The sequence below is a fragment of the Lithobates pipiens genome, unplaced genomic scaffold, assembly GCF_037356315.1.
Source record: "Lithobates pipiens isolate NorthernLeopardFrog02 unplaced genomic scaffold, aLitPip1_a1.2 Scaffold_18, whole genome shotgun sequence".
Taxonomy (NCBI): domain Eukaryota; kingdom Metazoa; phylum Chordata; class Amphibia; order Anura; family Ranidae; genus Lithobates; species Lithobates pipiens.
Window position 1 is genome coordinate 369,421,492 of NW_027507758.1, and position 23,324 is coordinate 369,444,815.

Consider the following 23,324-nt stretch of genomic DNA (forward strand, 5'->3'; position numbering starts at 1 on the left):
GCTTGGTGGATAAAGCCGATATGTGATTTCATTCCTCTTAAGTTTGCCTGGAATAAGACATAACATTCCTGCCCAAACAAAAGCCTGTCAAAATTATAGCAAAGAGGGATCTGTATTTCATAACCCAATGCTTTATGGCCCCACCCAACTATCAAACGAGAAGAAAGATGGTCATAGACTGTCTTTTTTCAGACAGTGGGCTGAATGACAAAAAAAAAAAAAAAAAAAAGTTAAGATTCCTTATCCAGACAAATGGTGAGTGAAGGAATTCCCCATGCCGAGGTAATGCACACTGTTCAGAGGCTGTAGTTGCTCATCAACAAAAGATTTACAGTACATCCAATCGACTTCTGTTGAGCAGACACTACAGTCAACTGGTCTTTGCTGAAGTGGCCAAATTTCAGTGTAAAGGCAGTTTAAGCGACTGTCGGTCTTTGTAGATTCGAAAGCCCCGTACACACGAGCAGATTGTCAGGCGGCATCAGCAAGTTCAATAGAAACCTGCCAACTTTTGGCCCGTGTGTACTGCAGCTGGTCCGACAACCGTTCGGTTGGCTTCTGTCCAAGAGGCATAACCAAAAAGGTCTGCGGACCGGCTCCTGTTCAGCACTCTCAGGCAAAGGCTGAGAGTGCTGACCCTATTGTGTTCTGAGGGAGACAGCCCCCTTGCCAGAATACTCAGCAGGGGAGATCACTGTACTCCAACCTGAGCGTCAGTTTTATTTTTTGTTAAGCCCGCTGGGTTTAGCACAAAAGAAAAATAAATAGCAGCGTGTACAGGCGGTCCTCAGGTTACAAACAAGATAGGGTATGTAGGTTTGTTCTTAAGTTGAACTTATAAGTCGGAACAGGTAAATTTTTTTTAATTATAGCTCCAGCCAAAAAAACGATGTTTAGGCTTTTTGGATAGCATAGGGAAGGGTTATCACCCCTGTAACATCTGTTTTGCTGTCTGTGCCCCTATTCAGAAGATTTCACCTCACTTTTTGTCCCAATGACAATTGGATTTTGAAAATGTTGGGTTTTTGTGGAAACCAGGCTTGGTGATAAAGCATCAGTGGAGACACTTTTTCCCATAACTACTTACAGGAGTAAATTTCCCTTCCTATGGGGTAGATTTTGCTCTCGCTTCCTGTTGTCTCCCTCCGTTTGTAAGGAGTCGTCGTTTGTAAGTCAGATGTTTCTAACTAGGGGGCAGCCTGTACTAGGCTTAAGTCCCATTGTTTGCTCACAGAAGGGTGACCTTTTTGAAGAACTATCTAGACTGGTTCCTAATTTGAGAATCAATTGTTTCAGCTAGTAGATCAAGACATGATGCTATTGCTTGGTAACCTTGTTCTAATAAATTCAGTTTGTTACTTTAATGAAAATGAGATTCTGTTAAATAGTTTGGAAAAGTATGGTGCACATGTATCCCCAACAGCAAAATTGTTACAATGAATAGACCAAAATCTCCTAGAATGTAAATAAAAAGCACAAGAGTAGGTTGGTAAAAATTAATTTCATCTTTCCCAATTCATCCACATCTTTTTACGATAATCAGAGACCTGAAGCGGATTATAATGCAACCTTGTAGGTCAATGTCCAGCTCCCAGTTATGCACAAGGTATTTAATATCCTAACATGAAATTTAGTATCCTGGAAGATACAAGAAATGGAAAGGACTAAAGACCAAGCCTAAAGAGGAACTTCAGGCTATATGAAAAATTAAAAGTCAGCGGCTACAAATACTGTAGCTACTGACTTTTAAAGTGGTTGTAAAGCCTTAAAGTTTTTCCAACGTAACGCAATCTATGCAGTAAGATAAAAAACCTTTGCTGCAGAATCTCTTCCCCCCCCTCCCCCCCGCCCCCACCCCCCATCCTTACCGGGGCGCAATCTAATCCAGCAACATGCTCAACAGCAGTGGCTCTCGCAGTCATCTCCCTCCACCCTGGGAAAGTTGATTGCATAGCCTGCTCGGTCAATGAAATGCCGCGCCGAGCAAGCGGTGGGGCCGAGCCGCCCACTCTGTGAATAGACGCAGACAGGGTGGCGCAAGAGCGAGTCTGCACCAGTGCACCCATGGAAAGCGAGTTACCATGGGGACACTTGCCGAAGAGGAGCCTGGAGCACCGGCAGGGAACCCAGAAGAGGTGGATCGGGGCTGCTCTGTGCAAAATCATTGCACAGCACAGGCAAGTATGACATGTTAGTTATTTTAGTTTTTAAAAAAAAAATTAGATTTTTGTAAAATCATTTTCTCCGAAGTTCACTGACTGACACCTCCATTAATATTGACCATAGGGTTGTTATGCCACCTTCAGGAGAGGACTAGGCAGAACATGTTATACATGTAAAAAAACAGAACTTTACAGTTCCGCCCAGGGGGCAGTCCCTCGAGTAACATTCCCTCAGCCTGCCTCCAGCAGCTGTCAGTACGTCAACAAGCGGTATAACGTAAACCAATAGGAGGGGAGGGTGCTGTATAAGTCAGTGAACTTCAGAGAAAAGGATTTTACGGCGAGTACAAAAATCCTATTTTCTCCTTCGTTCACTTACTGACACAGCTCTATTAATCATGACCATAGGGACGCCCCCAAGCAGTATCAACGAGGGGTGAGAACAGCATATATATATATATAAAAAAAAAAAAAAAACACACTTCACTCACAACCAGAAGTGCTCCCTAACAAGGGAGTCACCGCCTTATCTAGCCGCATCAGAACTTGCGGTCAACAATGCAACAGTGAATTATACTCTAACTTTTTTTTTCCCCGTTTAAAGAAAATAAAGAGTGCAGAATTGCAACATTGCACAGCTGCCTGCAAAGACAATGCGCTTACATCCATTATATAGAATTTGGTAAAAGTGTGAACGGACGACCAAGTCGCGGCCTCACACACTTGAGCGACTGACGCTTGATGTCGAAGCCCAAGGAGGTTCCAATTGCCCTGGCGGAATGGGCCGTGACAGGAAAGGGGGGCACCTGGCCCTTCCAGGTGTAGGCCTGTACCACAATCTGTCTGATCCACCTAGAAATGGTGGCCGTCAAAACTGGCATACCTTTATTCGGACCAGCTAGTGAAATGAACAAAGTGACTTCCAAAAGGGAGTCGTGGCAAACAAATACTCCCTTAGAGCCCTGACCACGTCCAGGGAATAAAGGGCCACATCTTTAGGATGTGTCGGTTTAGGACACAGAAATGGTAACAATGTCTTCATTGATGTGAAACGCCGAAACTACCTTCGGCAGAAAAGGTTGCGGACCCAACACCATCTTATCCTTATGGGTAACCAGATAGGGCGACTTGCAAGACAAAGCCGCCAGTTCCGAAACCCTCCTGGGTGAAGTAATGGCCTCTAGGACAACCACTTTCTGAGAAAGTCAATGGAATTTTCCTGATGTTCTCCAACAGCAGTTTCTGAAGCGCCGATAGCACCAGGTTCAGATCCCACGGGGGTAACGGTGAACGTACCGGAGGGACTACATGCTGGACCCCTTGACTAAAAGTGCTCACTAGAGAGTGAGCAGCCCAGGGTTGTTGGAAGAAAAAAATCCAACACTGATATTTGTCCCTCAATGGTGTTTAAGACTAGTGATGGGCTCGGGCGTGTTCGCACAGCCACGTGCAGAGCCCACCAGGAGGTCGGCATGGCGCTGCGCTAATCACAGGCAGTGAGACATTTTCCTGATGTGCTGCTGCAGAGATCGGGCAACGCCTCATTGCCTGTGATTAGCACAGCGCCGTGCAGACTTCCTGGCGGGCTCTGCACATGGCTGTGCGAACACGCCCGAGCCCATCACTGCTTAAGACCAATTTCTGGTCTACTTCTCACTGTAGGAACAGCAGGATCCTGGAAACTGAAAAGGTGCACAGACGCCACCCCAACTCCTCACACAAAGATGTAGGCCTTCCAGGTACGATGGTATATCTTCCGAGAAGATTTCCGTGCCCTCAACATAGCTGAAATCACAGAGTCTGACAGCCACCGGTTCCTTGGCAACTGGCTCTCAACAGCCATGACGTTAAAACCATCGATGGTAAAGCAGGCTGGAGAATCGGACCTTGACACAGAAGGTCCTCTTGCAACGGTAGTTGCCAGGGAGCACTTGCAACCAGGCGTACTAGGTCAGCATGCCAGGGACGCTAAGGCCAATTGGGACAATCAGTATTACTGGAATCCCCTCGGCCTCCACTCTGCGGAGCAGACATGGTAGTAGCTTTAGAGGAGGAAAGGTGTCGATCAGTCTGTACTGATCCCATGGAGCCACCAGAGCGAATGACGCGTCTGCCCAAGGATCTCTTGTCCTGGACACAAATTTTGGCACATTCTGATTGAGACGGGAGGCCAGAAGACATGGTGTGCCTCACTGCAGGCAAAGTAGCCTGAACACCTCCGGCTGCAACGCCCATTCTTCTGGGTCTGGTGACTTAGGCAGTCCACCTGCCAGTTTTCTACTCCCGGGATGTAAATGGCTGACAAGGCCGGTACATGTCTCTCTGCCCACTGAAGGATGTGAGCAACCCCCGTTCTGCAGCCGAGCGGCTTGTTCCTCCTTGATGGTTGACATATGCCACCGCCATGGCGTTGTCTGAATGGATTCTGATCGGACGGCCTCGTAGTCTCATCGACCATGTGGAGAGGCATAGCCTGAGCGATTGGAGTTCGAGCACATTGATCGGCAACATTGATTCCTCCCCCGACAAGAGGCCCTGGGTCGACTGCACTCAGTACTCCACCCCAGCCGGTCAGGCTGGCATCTGTTGTGATCACAGTCCAATGTAGAGGTAGGAACGACTTCCTGGACCAAAGTGCCGGGGACCTCAGCCACCCGAGCAGGGAGTCCCTGACTGACTGGCTCACTCCAATCTGCTGATCCAGGGATAATGGAGATTTGCCCATTTTGTCAATATCTCCTTCTGCAACACTCTGGTGTGAATCTGTGCGTACAGTACCGCCTCGAAGAAGGCCCCCAGGACTCATGTAGAAGTGCAGCAACGACTCCTGCAGTTCGTCAATAGTTTTACTGCGGCTCAGAGTCTGCAGCTTGTCTGAAGGGAGAAAAACACTCACTTCCATGGAGACCAGCAGTAAGCCTAGGTACTCCAAGCGCTGAGTCGGTATGAGCACCGACTTTTTATAGGTTCAACAGCCACCCAAATTCCTGCAGGGTTTGCATGGTGATCGCCACATCCGCCATTAATTCCAGGTAACTTACGATTGCGATTCCGTGTTGTCGCAACAATGCCAAAATTGGAGCCAATAACTTGGTAAAGACTTGGGGTGGTGAAGCCAAACCAAAAAAGGGAGAGCCGCAAACTCATAGTGGGCTTCCAACTGCAATCGCAGGACCCTCTGATGCCCGAGGCATATGGGTATGTGCAGGTATGCATCCTGGATGTCCTTTAAAGATGCCAGGGAGTGCCCTTGCTGGAGTGCGACTACTGAGCAAACTGATTCCATGCGGAACCTCTGTACTTTAACAAAGCAATTGAGGCTTTTAGGGCCAAGATTGGATGTACCCCTTCCTTTGGGAACTACAGATTGGAGTAGAACCCCTGGAACCTTTTCAAGCTCAGAACAGGCACTAACAACCTGCGGCTTAGCAGGTCCCATACTGCCCCCAATAGAGCCTTCCAGCGAGCCGGGAGTAAGGGTATGCTGGAGGGCAAGAATCTGTTTGGTGGCCAAGAGAGAAACTATCTTGTAGCCAGAGGAAATCAGTTTGCAGACCCATTGGTCAGATAGCTGAGAGGCCCACTGGGCTGCAAACTCCCGAAGGCGACCCACCCACCCGTATGACGGACGGGGGCAAACCTTCAATCGGTAGGACTTTTGCTCGCAGTTTCAGGGAGGCTTTTGTCCCTCAGAGGTCGTCCTATCGGACTAGGAGTGTTTGGCCGAAGTCCCAGATGGACGAAAAAGCCTCTTTTGAATGGAAAATAAGGGCCCTTGCCTACGGCGTGGCTCCTTAGTCTTCCTGGCCTGTGGGTGCAAGGTACTCTTCCCACCTGTGACATTCTTAAAAATTTAATTCGACGAGGCTCCAAAGAGCAGCTCACCAAGGAAGGGTAGATCCGTAAAGGCTTTTTTAAAAGCCTGGTCCACAAACCAGCATTTTAGCCAAATTTGGCACCTCAGCACCACTGCTGACACTGAAGCCTGGATAGCAGAGGAAGTGTATCCAGGACCATGTCACAAACGTACTTAAGGCCGAGCACTAACTGGTCTGCTAGTTCCATGCAGACGGGATTAGCCTGCTGCTTCTCCAATTCATGGTGCAAAAGTTTTGCCCATTCAGTAAGTGTCTGGGACACAAGTGCTGTGGCCAGTACTGGTCGTATTGCTCCACAACCGTAAGCAAGGAGCGGGCCACTGCCTCAGCCTTCCTGCCCCTGGGGTCCTAAACACAGGAGTCCCCTCTACCGGGATCGTGGTCATTTAACCTGGATACTGGGGGGTCCACAACCGGAGGAGCCGACTATTATTTAAGAAGGCTCTCCTCAAAGGGGTAACACATGCCATGCTTTTTGGGACTGAAAAGGTCCGTTCCAGTCACCACCATTCCTTGTATATGAAGTTATCAAAATAAGTCAGATACGGAACATTTTAGGTGCACGGGCTGGCTTACGGGACCCCAAAGGGACTGCTACTTCAGCAGAAGGACCTGCTGTATCCTGAATCTTCAGGGTATCACGCACAGCTGTGATAAGTGCTCCAACTAGCGCTTTTCTTGCGGAGGAGGGAGCAGTGGCTGCTTTTTACCACCTTGCGCCCGCACACCGCCTCCACCTTGGCAACATTTTAAGGACTGCCGACAAGCGTCAAAAGGCACTGCACTGCTTGCAGACGAGCCGGTTGCAATTGCAAGGAGTTCGGGGGAAGAAACATCAGTTTCTGAATCCATACTAACCCACCCTGTCTGCCACCCTTGGGGACTTAGGACAGGTGCACAGTCCCACCCTCCTAGCTGCTGCAGACTGAGGGGGCCCCACTGCATGTCTCACCACCCTGAGCTCTGTGCCATTCAGCTACAAGTGCCTGCGTCCTGTGCCAGCTCCCAGGTGTCCCGAGTGAAAAATGGCTGCCCAGTATAAGACATAATCACAGGGAAAATGGCCTCCAAACTACAGCAAAATGGCCCCTGACCATGCTTCCCACTGAGGCACACCAAAAATGGCAAACAACTGTACACAGAGAAAGGACAGGAAACCAGCCGCAGAACAGCGCTATGGTGATCAGCACATGCAGACCTCCAGACACCCATCGGGAAGACCACAAACACCCAGCGCAGCCCCCAATCTGAGCTGAGAGCCCCCCAGGGGACCCCTGGCTACAGGCGCACACACACACCGCTCAGCAGCCCATCATGCAGCATTTCCCACGGGGGAGGGAATAAAGGGACAGGGAGAGAACAGAGGGAGGAGAGGGACCGCAGAATCGACCTCCCAGGGAATGCCCAGCTGCTCAACCCTGCTGAGGCAGGGAGAGCTGTACTTGCCATCCGGATGAGCTGGGGACATCCCATCACAGACCCACTCTCCGATCAGTACAGGGTGGCTGCTGGCCATGGCACACTGACACAGACATCAGTAGCCCGGTCGTAAGTGTGCCCCGGAGCGTTGCGCTCAGCGGCCACCCCTGGAGCCTGAGGGGCATGTCGTGGCTGATCCGGTGCGTAGCTATGGTCTGCAAACGCTTGATAGCCAGGCTGGGGAGACTACAAGGATAAGGGTATCACGCCTGTCACCCAGCCGGCTGTTGATAGTAGATCAAAGGATCCGACAATCTTGTGCAAAAGGCAAACTTCTGCAAAAAAAATACCCTGCAGGGTTTCTAGGTCCATCTCCTTCACTAGGCAGAAAAAAAAAACTGAGCTGCAGGAGGCAGGCTGAGGGGATGTTACTGTTCTGTTTTTTCACATGTATAACATGTTCTGCCTAGTCCTCTCCTGAAGGTGGCGCAACAACCCTATGGTCAAGGTTAATGGAGCTGTGTCAGTCAGTGAACAAAAGAATTAATGAAGCTTTAATGTCGCTTTAATAAAGGGGAACTTACCTGTTAAAGGATCCAGTGCCATTGTCATCCAAGCAGGTTTGTTCACCAGTCTTTAGGTCCCTGGCACCAGCATGTTTGCCAAGGGAAACCAGCAGTGACTTCTTGTGGCTTCACAGCCGGATTCGCAATTCACATGTGTGAACCGTGCTGCACTTTATGAATGGTTCTGCAGCCTCTTGGGACGTGACCTGTCCCAGAAGGCTGCAGGCAAAGGTGTGGGGCCCAAACTTCCACTTGGCGGGAGCAATGGTCAAAAGTCATTACCCGCTCCCTCCCCAAAAAAAATAAATGTAGGCCAAAGCGATAAGGGACAAAAGGCATTAAAAGTAGAATTTGCCCTTTTGGTGAAGTTTTCAACTTTAACTTAAAATAAAATCACTAACCATATCTGAATATTTTATGAGAAAATTTGATTTAAAAAAAGTCTATTATTAGATTAAAGTCTTCGGCCCCTTAAACATTTGAGTGTTTTGAGCTTGAAGCTCCAAAGCTCTCAACATCCCAAATACCATGTATACAAGACAAAAGTAGATACATAAATAAAAATAAAAAAAACCGAAGTGGTCTGCTAGTGTAAGAGTTAATGTAGTGGTAAACACTGCAGTGCAGATAATCTGCATTTTATTCCACACATTTCCTGCTTTTTTTAATATAGTAATTTAAACAAGGCAGATAAAAGAAATACATACATTAATCTATCGTGTGCATTTGAATGCCATGCTATACAGTACATTCCACACCAGAAAAAATACACACGCGTTCCCCACGCTACAATTTTAGTAACGCCATGAATGTAGTAAGCAATATTAATAAGGGTAAAAATTAATTTATGAAATCACACAATATCAGAGTAGTTCTTGAAACGCTATTGTTTTTGGACTGCAGCTTTGATGCCCAAACTGAACCTCAAACTTTAAATGAACTAGTCAAAATTTAAGCCATGAATTCCTCTAGTGATTTTAGCAAATCGTGACTCTCTCAGTTTCAGCAGTTTTCTGCGGTTTATTAACCACACCCAAGGTGCTTCCTCTGTGCAACCCTTAACCCAGCAATTACATGCATGTCAGATGCACTTACTTTTCCTAATCATCATCATAATTATTCTTTCCTCTCTTCCCAAATTCTAAAAGTTCAACTGTGACAGGCATGTCGGGTTCCAGTGTTTCAAGACCTTCTTTCCATCCAAACAGTTGATTAGTCAGTGCTGTTCTCATTCTTACTAAACCTTAAACCCTTGAAAATAATTTCTAAAAAAGGAACACACAGGGTGGTTTGACTAACAAAGGACTGCACAGGTGCTTTACACCTGGAAACTATATGGCCCTCTGCCAGCCATATTTAGGTTATATTGCCAAATACAGAGTGGCTAAAGAGAAAGGCTGGCCATTAAGGCCATGGATTAACACTCAATTTTCTATTTACAGGTACATCTTGAACCACAAATTGGGAGTCACATGATACATCGTATTAATGGCTTCCCTCCATTAGAGGCTTTCAAATTCCATTATGGGCAAATAAAAAAAAAAACACTTCATAGAAAAAAAAAGTGACACGACAGGCTTAATAGTAAAATACATCTGATTTCAAATTATTCCAACAAGTTATAGAATTACTTGCACTTCCACTGAATTTGCAGACAGTAATATTCCAAAGAAGATTTTATCATTTAAATTTAACAAATGTGATGTGAAGTTAAACAGCATTCAGTAAGTACCAAGGCAAAAGAGAAGCAAACCTCCAAAATTAAACTCTTACCCTTCAGCAAAGTTGCTGTCCTCTCTCCAAGCAGTTATGCGGCAGATGAAAAGGGTACTGGCATAATCTTGTGGTCTGGTGACAAAGTCTGTAGGGCAGTCAGCAAGAGGCACAAGGATTCGAGGAAGTCTGTGGTCCACAGGTGAAAACAAAGCAAACTTCTTGGCAAGATCCCCATTCTTATCGGTCATAGGTTTAATGAACCCTGTGGCTGCTCTTGAATGTTTTTTCTCTAGAATGTAAACCACCTATGATAAAAATAAAAATGTACAAATTACAATGAACAAAAAAAAAAAAAACTTAGTGTGATACTAAACACAGTTTAATTTACATTATTTATTCTTTCTGTATGTGGCTTGTCACATGACTCAGGGAACATAAGCAGGAGGAGCTTCTAGTCTTCTGCTACTGGTCATATGTATAAAAAAAAAAAATAGCCGTTGGAATACAGAGTAAAAATAATTAACATCAATAAACTGTTTGAAATTTTCTACATTTGAAATCAAATCTTAATTTTATGGCAACATGTGGGTGGATTTCTGCCAGTCACAGGCTGTATTACACCCCTCCTGCCCATGTCTTGATGTAATATCCCACCTTAATGCATTTAGCTGGTTAGTGGGCATGGAGAAGGAGTGAGTGGGCTGTTATTTTCTACAGTGTATATGTCCTCATGTGTGAATCTAGTTACATGGGCTGTTCAGATGTGATAGGGAAGAAATGCTCAGGGTAAAAAAATACACTGAAAATTGAGCATGTACACTAGCTGCCAACACTGCTCTGCAAAATCCCCAACTGCAGAGGGGTTATGGACAGTAGGGGGAGAGAGAACCACAGGATCAACCAGTTTTTTTTGCAGAACACAGAAAATGAATCCCATAGTGACCGAGCACATATTGAGAGTAGGCAATACACCATTTATTGATGTTGGCTTAATGAGTAACCACTTCAGCTTCGGAAGATTTAACTCCCTTCCCGGCCAAGCTTTTTTTGTGATACGGCACTGCATTATGTTAACTGACAATTGCGTGGTCATGCGACGCTGAACCCAAGTAAAATTTATGTTTTTTTGCACAAAAAGCTTTTTGGTGGTATTTGACCACCTATGTGTTTTTTATTTTTTGCGCTATAAAACAACAAAAATAAATAATTTACTTTCCGCTATAAAACATTTCAGGTCAAAATGTATTCTGATATATATTTTGGGTTAAAAAAATCTGCAATGAGCTTATATTGATTGGGTTTGTGCCAATCAATATACGTTACAGCGTCTACAAGCTAGGGGATATTTTTATGGAATTTTTATTTATTTTTTACTGGTAACGGTGTCGATCAGCAACTTATAACGGGACTGGGACAAATCCGACACCAAGTGACACCTGACATGTTTTTGGCAACCAGTGACACGAATACAGTGATCAGTGCTAAAACTAGGTGGGGTGCATTTACTGTGGGAAGGTAGAGATCTGTGTTCCTTCTCTAGCAGAAACACAAGAGCTCTACCTTCCCTTCTGAAAGAACAGCAATCTGCGTTGTTTACATAGGAAGAACGCAGTCCTGCTAATCACTGGAACGATCTGTGGACATTGGTGATTGGCTCCCGCTGTGTCCCATCACAGTGGAGGGGCACGCCCCAGAACCGAAAGTGTCAGATCACGTACTGGGTACACCCTTCTGCAATATATTTTACAATGGGAAAGGTAGTTCTGGTGACCAAGGGGTCTCTCAAGGAATTCCTTTAATTTACAGGGATTTCCTCCAACTTTCTTTTTGGAATCAACTCCAAATCTGAAATCTGACAGTGGTTACAAGCTTCACTTACTCTAACCAAAATTGGGAGGAAGAAAAAATAAAAAATTTCCAATAGTTCTATTTAAACTGAACAAGCAGAAGGTACACATAATGTGACAAGTTTATTAACATCAACTGTTTTAGTGCTCCCCCCTCCATATGTGTTAAAAAGATCAATTTACCTTTGCAGTCTTCTGAAGGCAATCATCTGGTGTGGCACTGTAGTTACAGGGTGCTTTTCTTCCAGTATTTGCTGGCTTGGCTCTGACATCTAATTTTACAAAATAGAGAAAAAATGGAGCGTTAAAATAAAGACTACAAAAGGTTGCAATATGTTGGCATTTTGACATAGTCCCATGCACACTACTTGTCCTTATATCACTTTTCTACTTATGTCTGGTGTCAGGCTTTAAAAAGAACCATCTCCCAGCATCCATCTGTTATAATCCAAATGTCTAATCTTGAGATGTAAGTGCCACCGGAAGTGATGCTAATCGAGCTTGCTGCTCGTTTGTACACTGCTCTGTTTTCCTTTTGTTTATGCGAGTACCTGCTTTTAGTTGTAAATTCAAGAAATGTTGTTTAAATACTACCGAATGGGGTATACCTCCTCTTTTTGAATCCCTACTTATATGGTATACTGGTGAGATCCTCCTTCCTGCACACCCTAAAATACTACTCTTAAAGGGGACACACACGCTGGGAATAGGCAGGATAGGAACACCAGTAAGGACATGGGCTGCCACAATTAAGATCCTTAAATGGGACAGTAACCAAGGACCACAAAGTTACACAAGTCTATGCTGTAACCTTACAGCAGTAAGGTAAGGGGACACCCATACAATTACCACAAAGGACCGCACAGGATATCCACCACCCGCAGCACTTTTATATTGAATTTTGTGTAAGCACCAGCACTTTATATATTTTTTGGATCCAAAATACCCCTACACCGCGCAGTTTCTTTATGAATGGAAATATTTATGGACAATTTTTAACTATATACGTTTTTTGATGCTTGGTGCTTTATTGATTGTACCTTGTTTTTACATATTTGTAACTGCACGTTGAGATACCAGCACTTTATTTTTATATAGCACGTGGGTTTATCACCATTAATACTCACTGCCACACCTGCGTTGTATTCTGGCAAACACTACGTGTACAGAAACGTATATATGCTTTTATTTTACTGTTCTTTATGCGGGTTTTATTTTTAAAAAGCACTTTATTGCACATCAGCTATGCGATACCATTTTTGAATTTCTTTTACTTATTCTTAATACTCACCTGCTTGATTCTATTATCTGATACTTTTGCCTACTACCACTGAAGCGATTGCCAATGGCTACCTCACTCTTTCTGGTGTGATCTGATCCTAGCCCTTTCTATACAGCGCACCACTATCTCCTTATCTTTAATAATTTTTTGGGGGTTCAGATATTTCCCTCAGTCAGTGCAGCAGAACGCCAGTTAGTTTCTCTGAGTTGGCGCAGGAATACCTACTTTTACCATTCATGTACACTGCTGCTGGTAAATGGACGTTTAGGAGCAGTTGGGCGTTTTTTTTTTCAGCTGCTCCTGAACTCTCCTGTGTTATCTTATCAGTACATGTACATAGGGTCATTTATAGTCGTTTCTATGCAGTTGAGCTTAGAAGCATTTTGTGGAACAAAAAAAAAATGTCTTCAGGATGGATGTTAAGGCATTTGAAATGCCAAACACCTGTAACAGCTTGTAAATGCATTTAGCTGCGTTTCGTTTACAGACTTTTTCATTTTTGGCTATTTGAAACGCTCAACGCGGCATGCAACTGCGGCAAAACTGACATTTTAAACGTCAGCTACTATCGGTCAAGTTAAATCATTCAGGAGAGGTTGTAAAAATGTCCCATGTACGTGAAGCCTTAGAATTTCCGCTTCCATCGGTGAGTCGGTCACAGGATCCGCCTGCTCCCGCAAGTTACCATAGAGATTTCCGGCAGACCAGATCGTCCCCGGAGTCTCTATGATCGTTCGGAGGCCGGGCGCGATGTTATGACGTCACGCCCGGCCTCTATATTCAAATTAACGGCGCCGATCTGGCCCCATATCTTATCTCACTGTAAATATGTCCGATCGTGCCATATTCCTATTACAAGGGATGTTTACATTCCTTGTAATAGGAATAAAAGTCATCAATTTTTTTTTTTTTTTTTTTTTTTTTTTAAGTGTCAAAAAAAAATAAAAAAAATAAAAGTAAAGCGCCCCTGTCCCCGTGAGCTCGTACACAGAAGCGGACGCATACGTAAGTCCCGCCCACATATGAAAACTGTGTTCAAATCACACATGTGAGGTATCACCACAAACGTTAGAGCGAGAGCAATAATTCTAGCTCTAAACATCTGTAACCCAAAACATGTAACCAGTAAAAAAATTTAAAGCATCGCCTATGGGGATTTTTAAAAACCAAAGTTTGGTGCCATTCCACGAGCGCGTGCAATTTTAAAGCGTGACATGTTGGATATCTATTTACTCGGCGTATCTTCCTCTTTCACATTATGCAAAACAATTGGGCTAACTTTATGTTTTGTTTTTTTAAGCATGAACATTTTTTTTCTGAAAAAACGTGTTTGAACAATTGCTGCACAAATACCGTGCGAGATAAAAAGTTACGACCGCCATTGTATTCTCTAAGGTCTTTGCTAAAAAAAACATATATAATATTTGGGGGTTCTATGTAATTTTCTAGCAAAAAAATTTGGAATTTTACATGGAGAGAAATGTCAGAATTGGCCTGGGCGCGAAGTGGTTAAGTAAAACTAGGGCACACGGGGGCTGCTGCACTACAAGAGGTTTTTCACCTCCATGCATAGAATGCATGGAGGTGAAAAACCACAAAGGTTTAAAAGCCCTTTGAGGTCCCGGATTCTGGAGGAATAGTGGAGAGCAACAGAACCCAGGTTGCATGAGGTCCAGTGTGAAGTTTTCAGTGTCAGTGATGATTTGGGAAGCCGTGTCATCTGTTGGTGTTGGTCCACTGTTTTAAGTCCAAAGTCAGCAAAGCCCTCTACCAGGAAATTCTAGAGCAGCAGCCCCCAACCTTTTTGGCACCAGGGACCAGTTTCACAGCAGCCAATTTTCCCAGGGACCAGGGGGTGGGAGGGGGCCTATTCATTGAGTCTTTCCACAGCTCCTCTTTACTTCACAGTGCCTCTTCACATTAATGTAATGGGGACAGTTCTGTAAAGGGGAAACTATTATATAAAGGAGACGGTGATGTAAACGGGGTACTAATGTAAAGGGGACTGCACTGTAATTACAGTGCCCCTAAAAATCATAAGCCACCCCCAATCACAGTGCCTCTGCAGCCTAAACCCACACTACCCCACACCACCCCACCCCTCTCTACATGACACATCTCCAGGGCTTTTTTTTCCTCACAGAATTGGTGCAGGAACTCAAACTGAGATTGGGAAGGGGTGGAGACAGAGTGATGTGGTCTGTGGTAGAGTGGGTGTGGAATATTTTTACAGTGTGAGATAAAGGGACATTGTTAAACCAATGATCTATGTATGCTATTCTGCATGTATGCTGTGCTGTCCCTCCTAACCAAGTAAAAATCTTCCCCAGCAACACCAATCACTCACCTCTGCACCCCACCATTTGCAGCTCACCCCTGCACCCCACAGAAGATCTAACTTTTATGCTAAAATAAGTTAAATTGTCACCAGTGCTCAATTGTCATCCTCTCTCATCAATTCTTACTTCTGTGCCCATCAGTGCTCATCTTTGTAACTAAACCCCCCCTCACCACTGCACCTCAGCAACTCTGCTCTGATGTTACGGCAATGCACGATTTAGAGCAGGACATCAGTTCCAAAGTGCTCTCCTAGGAGATCACTCACTGACATGAACAATGTGAGTGCTGTGCTGCTTCACCTTTATGTTCTAATCACAGTCTAGGGATGAGGTGGTGCTCAAACTGTACTATAGCTGCAGTAGAGAAAATCTGCGTTGCCATTCTGGTTGTGTTGTCTGGTAGGGCTGTTACTGGATGAGAAACAAACAGGCAAGAGCTCTAATATATGCACGTCATCTGTGTATTTAGCCATTTTCTTATAGTTCAGTTTTAAGGCTGTTCGTTTAAAAACACCCAAACTTAAAGGGGTTGTAAGGGTTCTTTTATTTTCTGAATAGGTTCCTTTAAGCTAGTGCATTGTTGGTTCACTTACCTTTTCCTTCTTTGACCCTTCTAAATGTTTTTTTTTTCTTTGTTTTCCTTTCTCTAAATTTCTCACTTCCTGTTCCTCCTCAGGAAGCTGTTCTGGCTGACTAAACACCGCTCTGAGGATGGTGTGAAGTTTACTGAGGAGAAACAGGAAGTGAGAAATTCCGGCCAAGGAAAAAAAAAAAAAAAAAAAAAACATTTAAAAAGTGAAATCAAAGGAAATGTAAGTGAACCAACAATGCACTAGCCTAAAGGAACCCATTTAGAAAATAAAAAAACAAAGCTTTACAACCCCTTTAAACACATGCTGACGATTTATCATAGAGCCAACTGTAGGTCTGCAGGGTTTGGGTGCAATAGGAATGAGCACTGCCGCCAACTCACCTATTGCAACATTTATCAAAGTTAGCATTAAAACACAGGATCCAGTGCCTGAAGCAAACCTTACAGGCCAACTCAGCTGCTGTAGTTTCTGGCTAAGGTTCTCAAGATGTACACAGAGGATAACCAATGTGGAAACTGCTAGTGAGCCAAGGTTTTAAGCTGTTGGATCTTGATAGATGTGTCAGGAGTGTAAAGGAAAACTGGTCAGATAAAAAAAAAAAATTCTCCAAAGAGCAGTGCATCACCCAAGGACACTAGCAAAAAACGGGAGCCTCATAATGGGTGGCGTTATATAGCTAGTACCCATGTATATAACCCAATATTTATGAATCAATTCCTGTGTCCTGTAATGTATGCGATTAAGAGATTTATTATTTCCAGTTAAGCGTTTAGAAAAGCTAAAGGCAGGAGCGCCAGTGGTGAATGAGACCTAACACATTATAGAGGCAACAGCAAAAGCAGAGACCATGCCCTAACCTTTCTTAATTTTAATAGGTAGCCAAAGTCATATTCCAAAAGACTACACCTCATTTGAGTAACGCTCATCAAATGTATTCACATATTCCACTAAACGCCAAACACTTAACATTCTCCTCTGACTGCCAAACGACCCAACCACCTTTGTAGTCATCATAACTCATCTCTATCAAGTTACAGTACAATTTGGGAAAAACAGCCTCTCATGCATAATCTTTTTAATAGATAAAAACAACATTACACACTTGACCTAAGAACTCACACGAGCTGTGCTGAAATAGTTCCAAACACCACCATCATATTACAAAAGCTTGAGAAAGGTCTATTACATTTTATGCCAAGTCTACCAGAGTTACAGTGATCTAAGACTCATGTCTTAACATAGCAGTTCCACAAGAGAAGGAAACAATACTGACGTTCACTGTAAAATTTTCAGTAACCTGATGGGTTCAAAATTATTTGTAGATCTAAGAAAAAGTAATAGCCATTTTTATATTTTCAAAGATGCACAGGAGAAATACTGCATCAAAAATTATATGCAAATATCAAACTCAAAAAAAAAAAAAAAATGTAGGTGCACTTAAAAGCCAGAATGTCATGTGTATTTTTTGTTTTCACACAAGTGTCAGCACAAGTGACATTTACTACAGAACTGGATGACAAACGCAAGATAACAGACGAAGACCACTCTAAGCTCATATCTAGATATTATTTTACCCTACTGACGACATCTTTGGTCAGGATGGACAGGGTGCCTGCACAGTGGAAGGCGGACATCCCCGTCCATCACAGAGGAGTCTTGGAGGCAATGCAGCCATCGATAATCTTGGCCAGTGATAAGCTGCTACAATTCAACTATCTCCACAGGATATAGTATACCCCACAACGGCTTCATAAAATGTGAAGGTTGAATTTGCCAGACTGCTATAGATGTAGGAGAGCAGCTAGATGCCTATTGGGTGATATGGAAGAGGAAAGCATATCCACATCTCAGAAAAAACTCTACTCAATACTTGTTATGCAAAGAAAGTAATAGATAATAATGAAGTAGAACTCAAAAACACAGAAAAATTATGTGTGAAATATATGTGATCGTTGGTAAAAAGTAAAGGTGAGGGGAGGAAAAAACCAGAGCACACTCAAACCTAAATAATAACTTGCGATAGAAGCATTTTATTGCTTGGGCATCATGAGCAAAATGGACAAATGTATATATTATGTGTATGATCTGCAGATGGAGGGTTAACCCCTTGCCGACCACCGCATGAACATTTACGTTGGCAGAATGGCACAGCTGGGAAAATGGGTGTACAGGTCCCTTTGAATTTGCCGTGTGGTCACGTGCGCACACAACACTGCCAGGAGCTCCGTGAGTAGGATTGCAGGTCCAGCGGACTCTATGTCAGCGGGGATATCAGCAATCACCTCACGGAGCTAAAGAACGGGGAGATGCCAATGTAAACAAGCATCTCCCTGTTCTGCCTAGTGACACTGTCACCAATCATAGCACCCTGTGATCGAAAGCTAAGATCAGTGATGTGTCACACACAGCCCCTCCCTCTAACAGAAACCACCAAGGATCAAGGATTAGCTATGAAACAGTTTAGATCTATAGTAAGGTTGAGGCCTTTAGGGGCAAGAGATCCCAACCGATAAATCCAGCCTGTTTAATTCCTGGAGATAAGGGTCCGTTTGTTCCCCCTCTCCAGTGATCCTTGAAAAGATTGATCCCATAAAATTTGAGACCAGTAGGGTCCCTATGATATACCTCATCAAAATGTTGTGATAAATTATGTTTATGGAACCCCTTCCTGATATTAAAATGCTCCCGTATTCTCATGAATAGGGGGCTGGTAGTTCTACCCACATACTGAAGATGGCAGGGTCATTCAATGACATGGGTGACATGGGTACTGTGACATGTAATTAGTTCCTTTATCTGGTATTCCCTGTGGTCAGTTTTGGATTTAAATGTATCCCTTTTTCTTTGCAGTTTTTTTTTACTGACCTTACAGGGCAGGCATCTTTGGCACCTATAGAAGCCCTTCATTTCTGAAAAGATCTTTACCGGTTTAGGGGGATAAATTACGTTATGGACAAGATGGTTACAAAGGGTAGGCGCTCTACTATACACAAATTTGGGTCTTGCAGAGAGAATTTTGGATAGGACAGTCTTTCAGGATGGGCCAGTACTTTTTCATAATATGTTAAAGGCCTTACATTGATTATTGAACCCTGTAATAAAAGCCATTTCCATTTGGCTGTCCTTTTTCCTGATTTTTTGGTCAAGCAGGGCGTTTCTATCCATTCTCATGATTTCTGACTGAAGCTCAACAAGATTGTCCTGCCTATATCCCTTCTCCTGGAAACTGTGAATATATCAGCCTGTACTTCAAAGTCCTCAAGTGTGTCAAAGTTTCTACGTATCCTTAATAGTTGGCCTTTAGGGATATTACCTTTCCACTTAGGGTCGAGACAACTGGAAATGGGTATGTAACCGTTGCAATCAGTTGTTTTGAAGAATGTTCAGGTAGATAGAACTTCCCCCCACTTGAAAATCTCCAAATCCAGAGAGTCAATATGTTGGTGGTTCCATTTGCTGCTAAAGATAATCACATATCTGTTTACATTCAGATCTTCAAGGAACTTCTTGAATGTCTCAGGTGTACCATCCCACAGTAAGATGAGATCCATGTACTTTCGGTACAACTTGATTTGGGGGATCCGCTTCTTATAAACATGCTCCTTCTCCCACATGTTCATGAAGAGGTACGCTACACTTGAAGCATAGCGTGCTCCCATGGCAACCCCTTTTGTTTGGGCAAAGTAGTTCTTGTACCAAAAAGTAGTTACACTCCATGACGAGTTTTAGACCTTTAAAAGATATATATCCGACCTGCTGCTGTTTCATTCCCATGTTCTCATGTAGCGCCCTTTCCACTCCTGTTAGGCCATATTTTTGCATAATACTCATATACAGTGAATTGACGTCTATAGTGGCCGACAGCCAGTTGTTTACACTCCTAATTTTTTTAAGATCTTTTATAAGTTGCATGCTATCAAGTTAGACAGGATTTCCCCTTTTGTACCAATGGCTTAAGATATTTATCCAGGTACTCTACCAGACGTGGGAAAACTGAACCGATGCCACTGATAATGGGTCTTCCGGGCGGTTTATCTAGCCTCTTATGGATATTAGGTGTATAACATAACTGAGGTCTTGGTGGAATTTGAAACCAAGTACTCAGCTTCTTTTATGCTTAATATTCCCATGTCTTTCCCCTTTAACAAAGGTCTTCAGTTTTTTTTCTCGTTTATTTTTGGGCTCCCCTTTCAACTTTTTGTATATATTTTCTACTTTCAATAGATTCTCCATCTTGTCTTCATAATCCTTTTTATTCAAGATCACCAGTCCTTCGCCTTTATCTGCTGGGCATATTACCACTTCATGTTTGTTTCCTATTTCTTTGATGGTTTACCAGATATTGTTGGTTCTTTTGTCTCTTCGCCAATTCATATTCTACCATCTTTTTAAAAACTACCAGGCATTGACTCCCCGGTATCTTAGGGTTGAACAAAGTTAACAAAGTGCTAAGGTTGGTCTGTACATATTCTGGATCCTCCAATATTCTGTTATCTACATTCAGCGCAAAAGGTTTAAGTTGAGCTTTCTTGTGATTTTTTGTAGGTCAATAGAGACCTCAAATTTGTCTACGGTTTTGTCTGGAGCGTATTTTAGTCCTAAATCAAGGACCTTCAATTCCTCATCTGAAAATTGCACATGACTTAAGTTTTAGATCCCTTGTCCTAGTACTCTCGCCATCTTTCTTCCTCCCTCCTCTTTCCTCTTGTCAGTTTCCTCTTTCTGGATTTCTTTGTACTGGTCTCATACCTTCCTTGATTGCTGTCCCGGCCATTCCTGGGGTTCATCCCTTCTCCATAGCCTTGGGGTCCGGTTTGAGCTTGGTCTTCCATCATTCTCTGATAGCAACCTCTCTGGGTTCCCACTCTGTTACCATTCTGCCCCCTCCATCCAGGGTTCCTGTAGGGGTCACGGGTCTTCCATCTCCCTGGGGGCCTGTCTCGCTGGCAATCCCTGTCTTCCCTAAAGTCTCTCCTATATGAGGGATACGGAGCATATTTGTTCCCCCTACTTAATGGTGGGAACCTATTATATGTAGGTACATTGTATCTTGGTGTATTTGGTGTTCTATACCCAGGGGATTCCTGATAATTGTCTGTCTGTTCAAGTCCTTCTGGATACAAGTTAGATGGCCTTGGTCTGAGAAACATAGAACTAAGATCCTCCCCTCTTGAAAACCTACTGAATGACCCCTCTCATACCAAACTGGCGTCGACTTACTATAGGAACTTACTCCACGAATTACAAGGCTTGCCACCATTGAGCATAGGTGGCGCTTAGACATACCGGAGATGACGGAGATCTGGGGAGAGATTCTCCCCTTGCAGGTAACCTCTGTCATCTCATCAAGGGACAAGGTAATTCAGACTGTTATCGAAAGTTGTTGTATAGAGCATATTTCATGCCAAATGTACTATATAGAGTGCAGAGATTATCTACTCCTTTATGCACTCAGTGTGGAATAGCCAATGGCACATTATTCCACCTAATATGGGAATGTGCTCCAATAAGGAAGTTCTGGTCAGAAGTTACAGCCTTCATCAGTTCTATAGCTCTGATACCAAGCATATGTAATCCTCTCAGATGCTTACTAGGACATAGACGATGAAACTTTACCCAAAAATGTTCAGTGCTTTATACGCATAGTGATGGTCTACTTCGACTATAAAGTTCTGGCTTACCATTATCAACCAAGCAATACCACTATATAAGCTGCCATATGAGGCTAGAGAATGCCCAAAAAAGTTTTCCAAAATATGGAACTCATGGGTGGAATCAGAGAGCCCAGGCCATCTGTACCTGAGTACCTGTCACAGTTCATCTGAGTACTTGAATACCTGTCACAGTCCATCTGAGTACCCAAGTACCTGTCACAGTCCATCTGAGTACCTACCACCGCCCTTCAGAGTACCCAAATACCAGTCACTATGCCATCAGAGAACCTGTCACCCGGCCATCAGAGTATTCAAATACCTGTCACCAGCCCATCAGAGCAACCATCTGCAGCCCATCAGAGTACCCATCTGCAGCCCATCAGAGTACCCATCTGCAGCCCATCAGAGTACCCATCTGCAGCCCATCAGAGTACCTGAGTACCCATTTGCAGCCCATGCCTCGTAGAATATACTTCGGTGTGTTTGCTTTCCAAAATGGGGTCATTTTGTGCGTAATTTCACTGTCCTGGTGCTCCAGGACCTTCAAGAGTGTGATGGGTAGGAAAGAAATGAGATGTGTCATTTATGCTACTAGAACGCCTGAAGGTACTACTTCAATGTTCGGCCTCTATATCGGACCAGGCTGTGTAAAAGTCCTACACATGTGGTATCGCCATACTCGTGAGGAGTAGCAGCATGTGTTTTGGGGTGTCATTTTTGCTATATACATGCTATATGTTAGAAATCTCGTATAAATTTACAACTTTGTGTAAAAAAAAAAAAAAATGCGTTTTCAATCTCCATATTTTCCAAAAACTTCTGGAAAAAAAATGAACCGTTCAAAAGACTCATTATGCCTCACAGATTATACATTGGGAGGTTTGCTTTCCAAAATGGGGTCATTTTGTGGGCAATTCCATTGTTCTGGTACTCCAGGGCCTTCAAAAGTTTAATAGGTGGCTGTGAAATGAGATGTGTCATTTTTGCTCGTAGAACGTCTGAAAGTGCCACTTCAATGTTGGTGCTCTGTATGTGGCCATGCTGTGTAAAAGTCTCACACATGTGGTATCGCCATACTCGGGAAGAGTAGCAGAATGTATTTTGGGGTGTAATTTGTTGTATGCATATGCTGTGTGTGAGAAATAACCTGATATGACAATTTTGTAAAAATAAATAAAAATAAATCTTCATTTTGCAAAGAATTGTGGGGAAAAATGACAACTTAAAAAAAAAAAAAAAAAAAAAAAAAAAAACTCACCATGCTACTTAATACCTTGAAATGTCTACTTTTTAAAAAGGGGTCATTTGGGGTGCATTTGTACTTTCCTGACTTGTTAGCATCTCAAGAAATGAGATACACCTGATGTACTGAAGGCCTGATCAGATGTGGTCAATTTTCAGTGATTGGCACCATAGTTTGTAGACTCTATAACTTTCACAAAGACCAAATAATATACACTAATGTGGGTTATTTTTTTACCAAAGATATGTAGCAGTATACATTTTGGCCAAAATTTATGAAAAACTACAAATTTGTAAAGTTTTATGACAGAAAGAAAAAGGCATTTTTTTTCACAAAAGTTACTTTTTTTATTTATAGCACAAAAAAAAAAACCCACTAGTGATTAAATACCACTAAAAGAAAGCTATTTGTGTGGAAAAAAGGACAAGTTTCATATGGGTACAGTGTTGCATGACTGAGTAATTGTCATTCAAACTGTGAAAGTGCTGAAAGCTGAAAATTGGTCTGATCAGGAAGGGGGGTGTAAGTGCACTGTATTGAGGTGGTTAAGTGCCCAGCCGTTAAGTGCGCTGCCAGTGGCGCACTCGCGACCCGGTCCTGAGCTCCGTGACAATCGGGTCCGCGG

General features: G+C 43.5%; 1 protein-coding gene across 18 annotated transcripts in view; it reads right to left on the reverse strand.

Annotated features, from left to right (window-relative positions):
- The window catches only part of DIS3L2 (DIS3 like 3'-5' exoribonuclease 2), an 867,027-nt gene that overhangs the window by 482,889 nt on the left and 360,814 nt on the right, over positions 1-23,324 (reverse strand). For all 18 annotated transcript variants that reach the window (XM_077487662.1, XM_077487653.1, XM_077487654.1 and 15 more), the window contains 2 exons: positions 11,772-11,860; positions 9,799-10,046 (listed from right to left, as the gene is read on the reverse strand). In XM_077487662.1, coding sequence (XP_077343788.1) covers positions 9,799-10,046; positions 11,772-11,860 — 337 coding nt within the window. The remainder of the gene's footprint in view (positions 1-9,798; positions 10,047-11,771; positions 11,861-23,324) is intronic.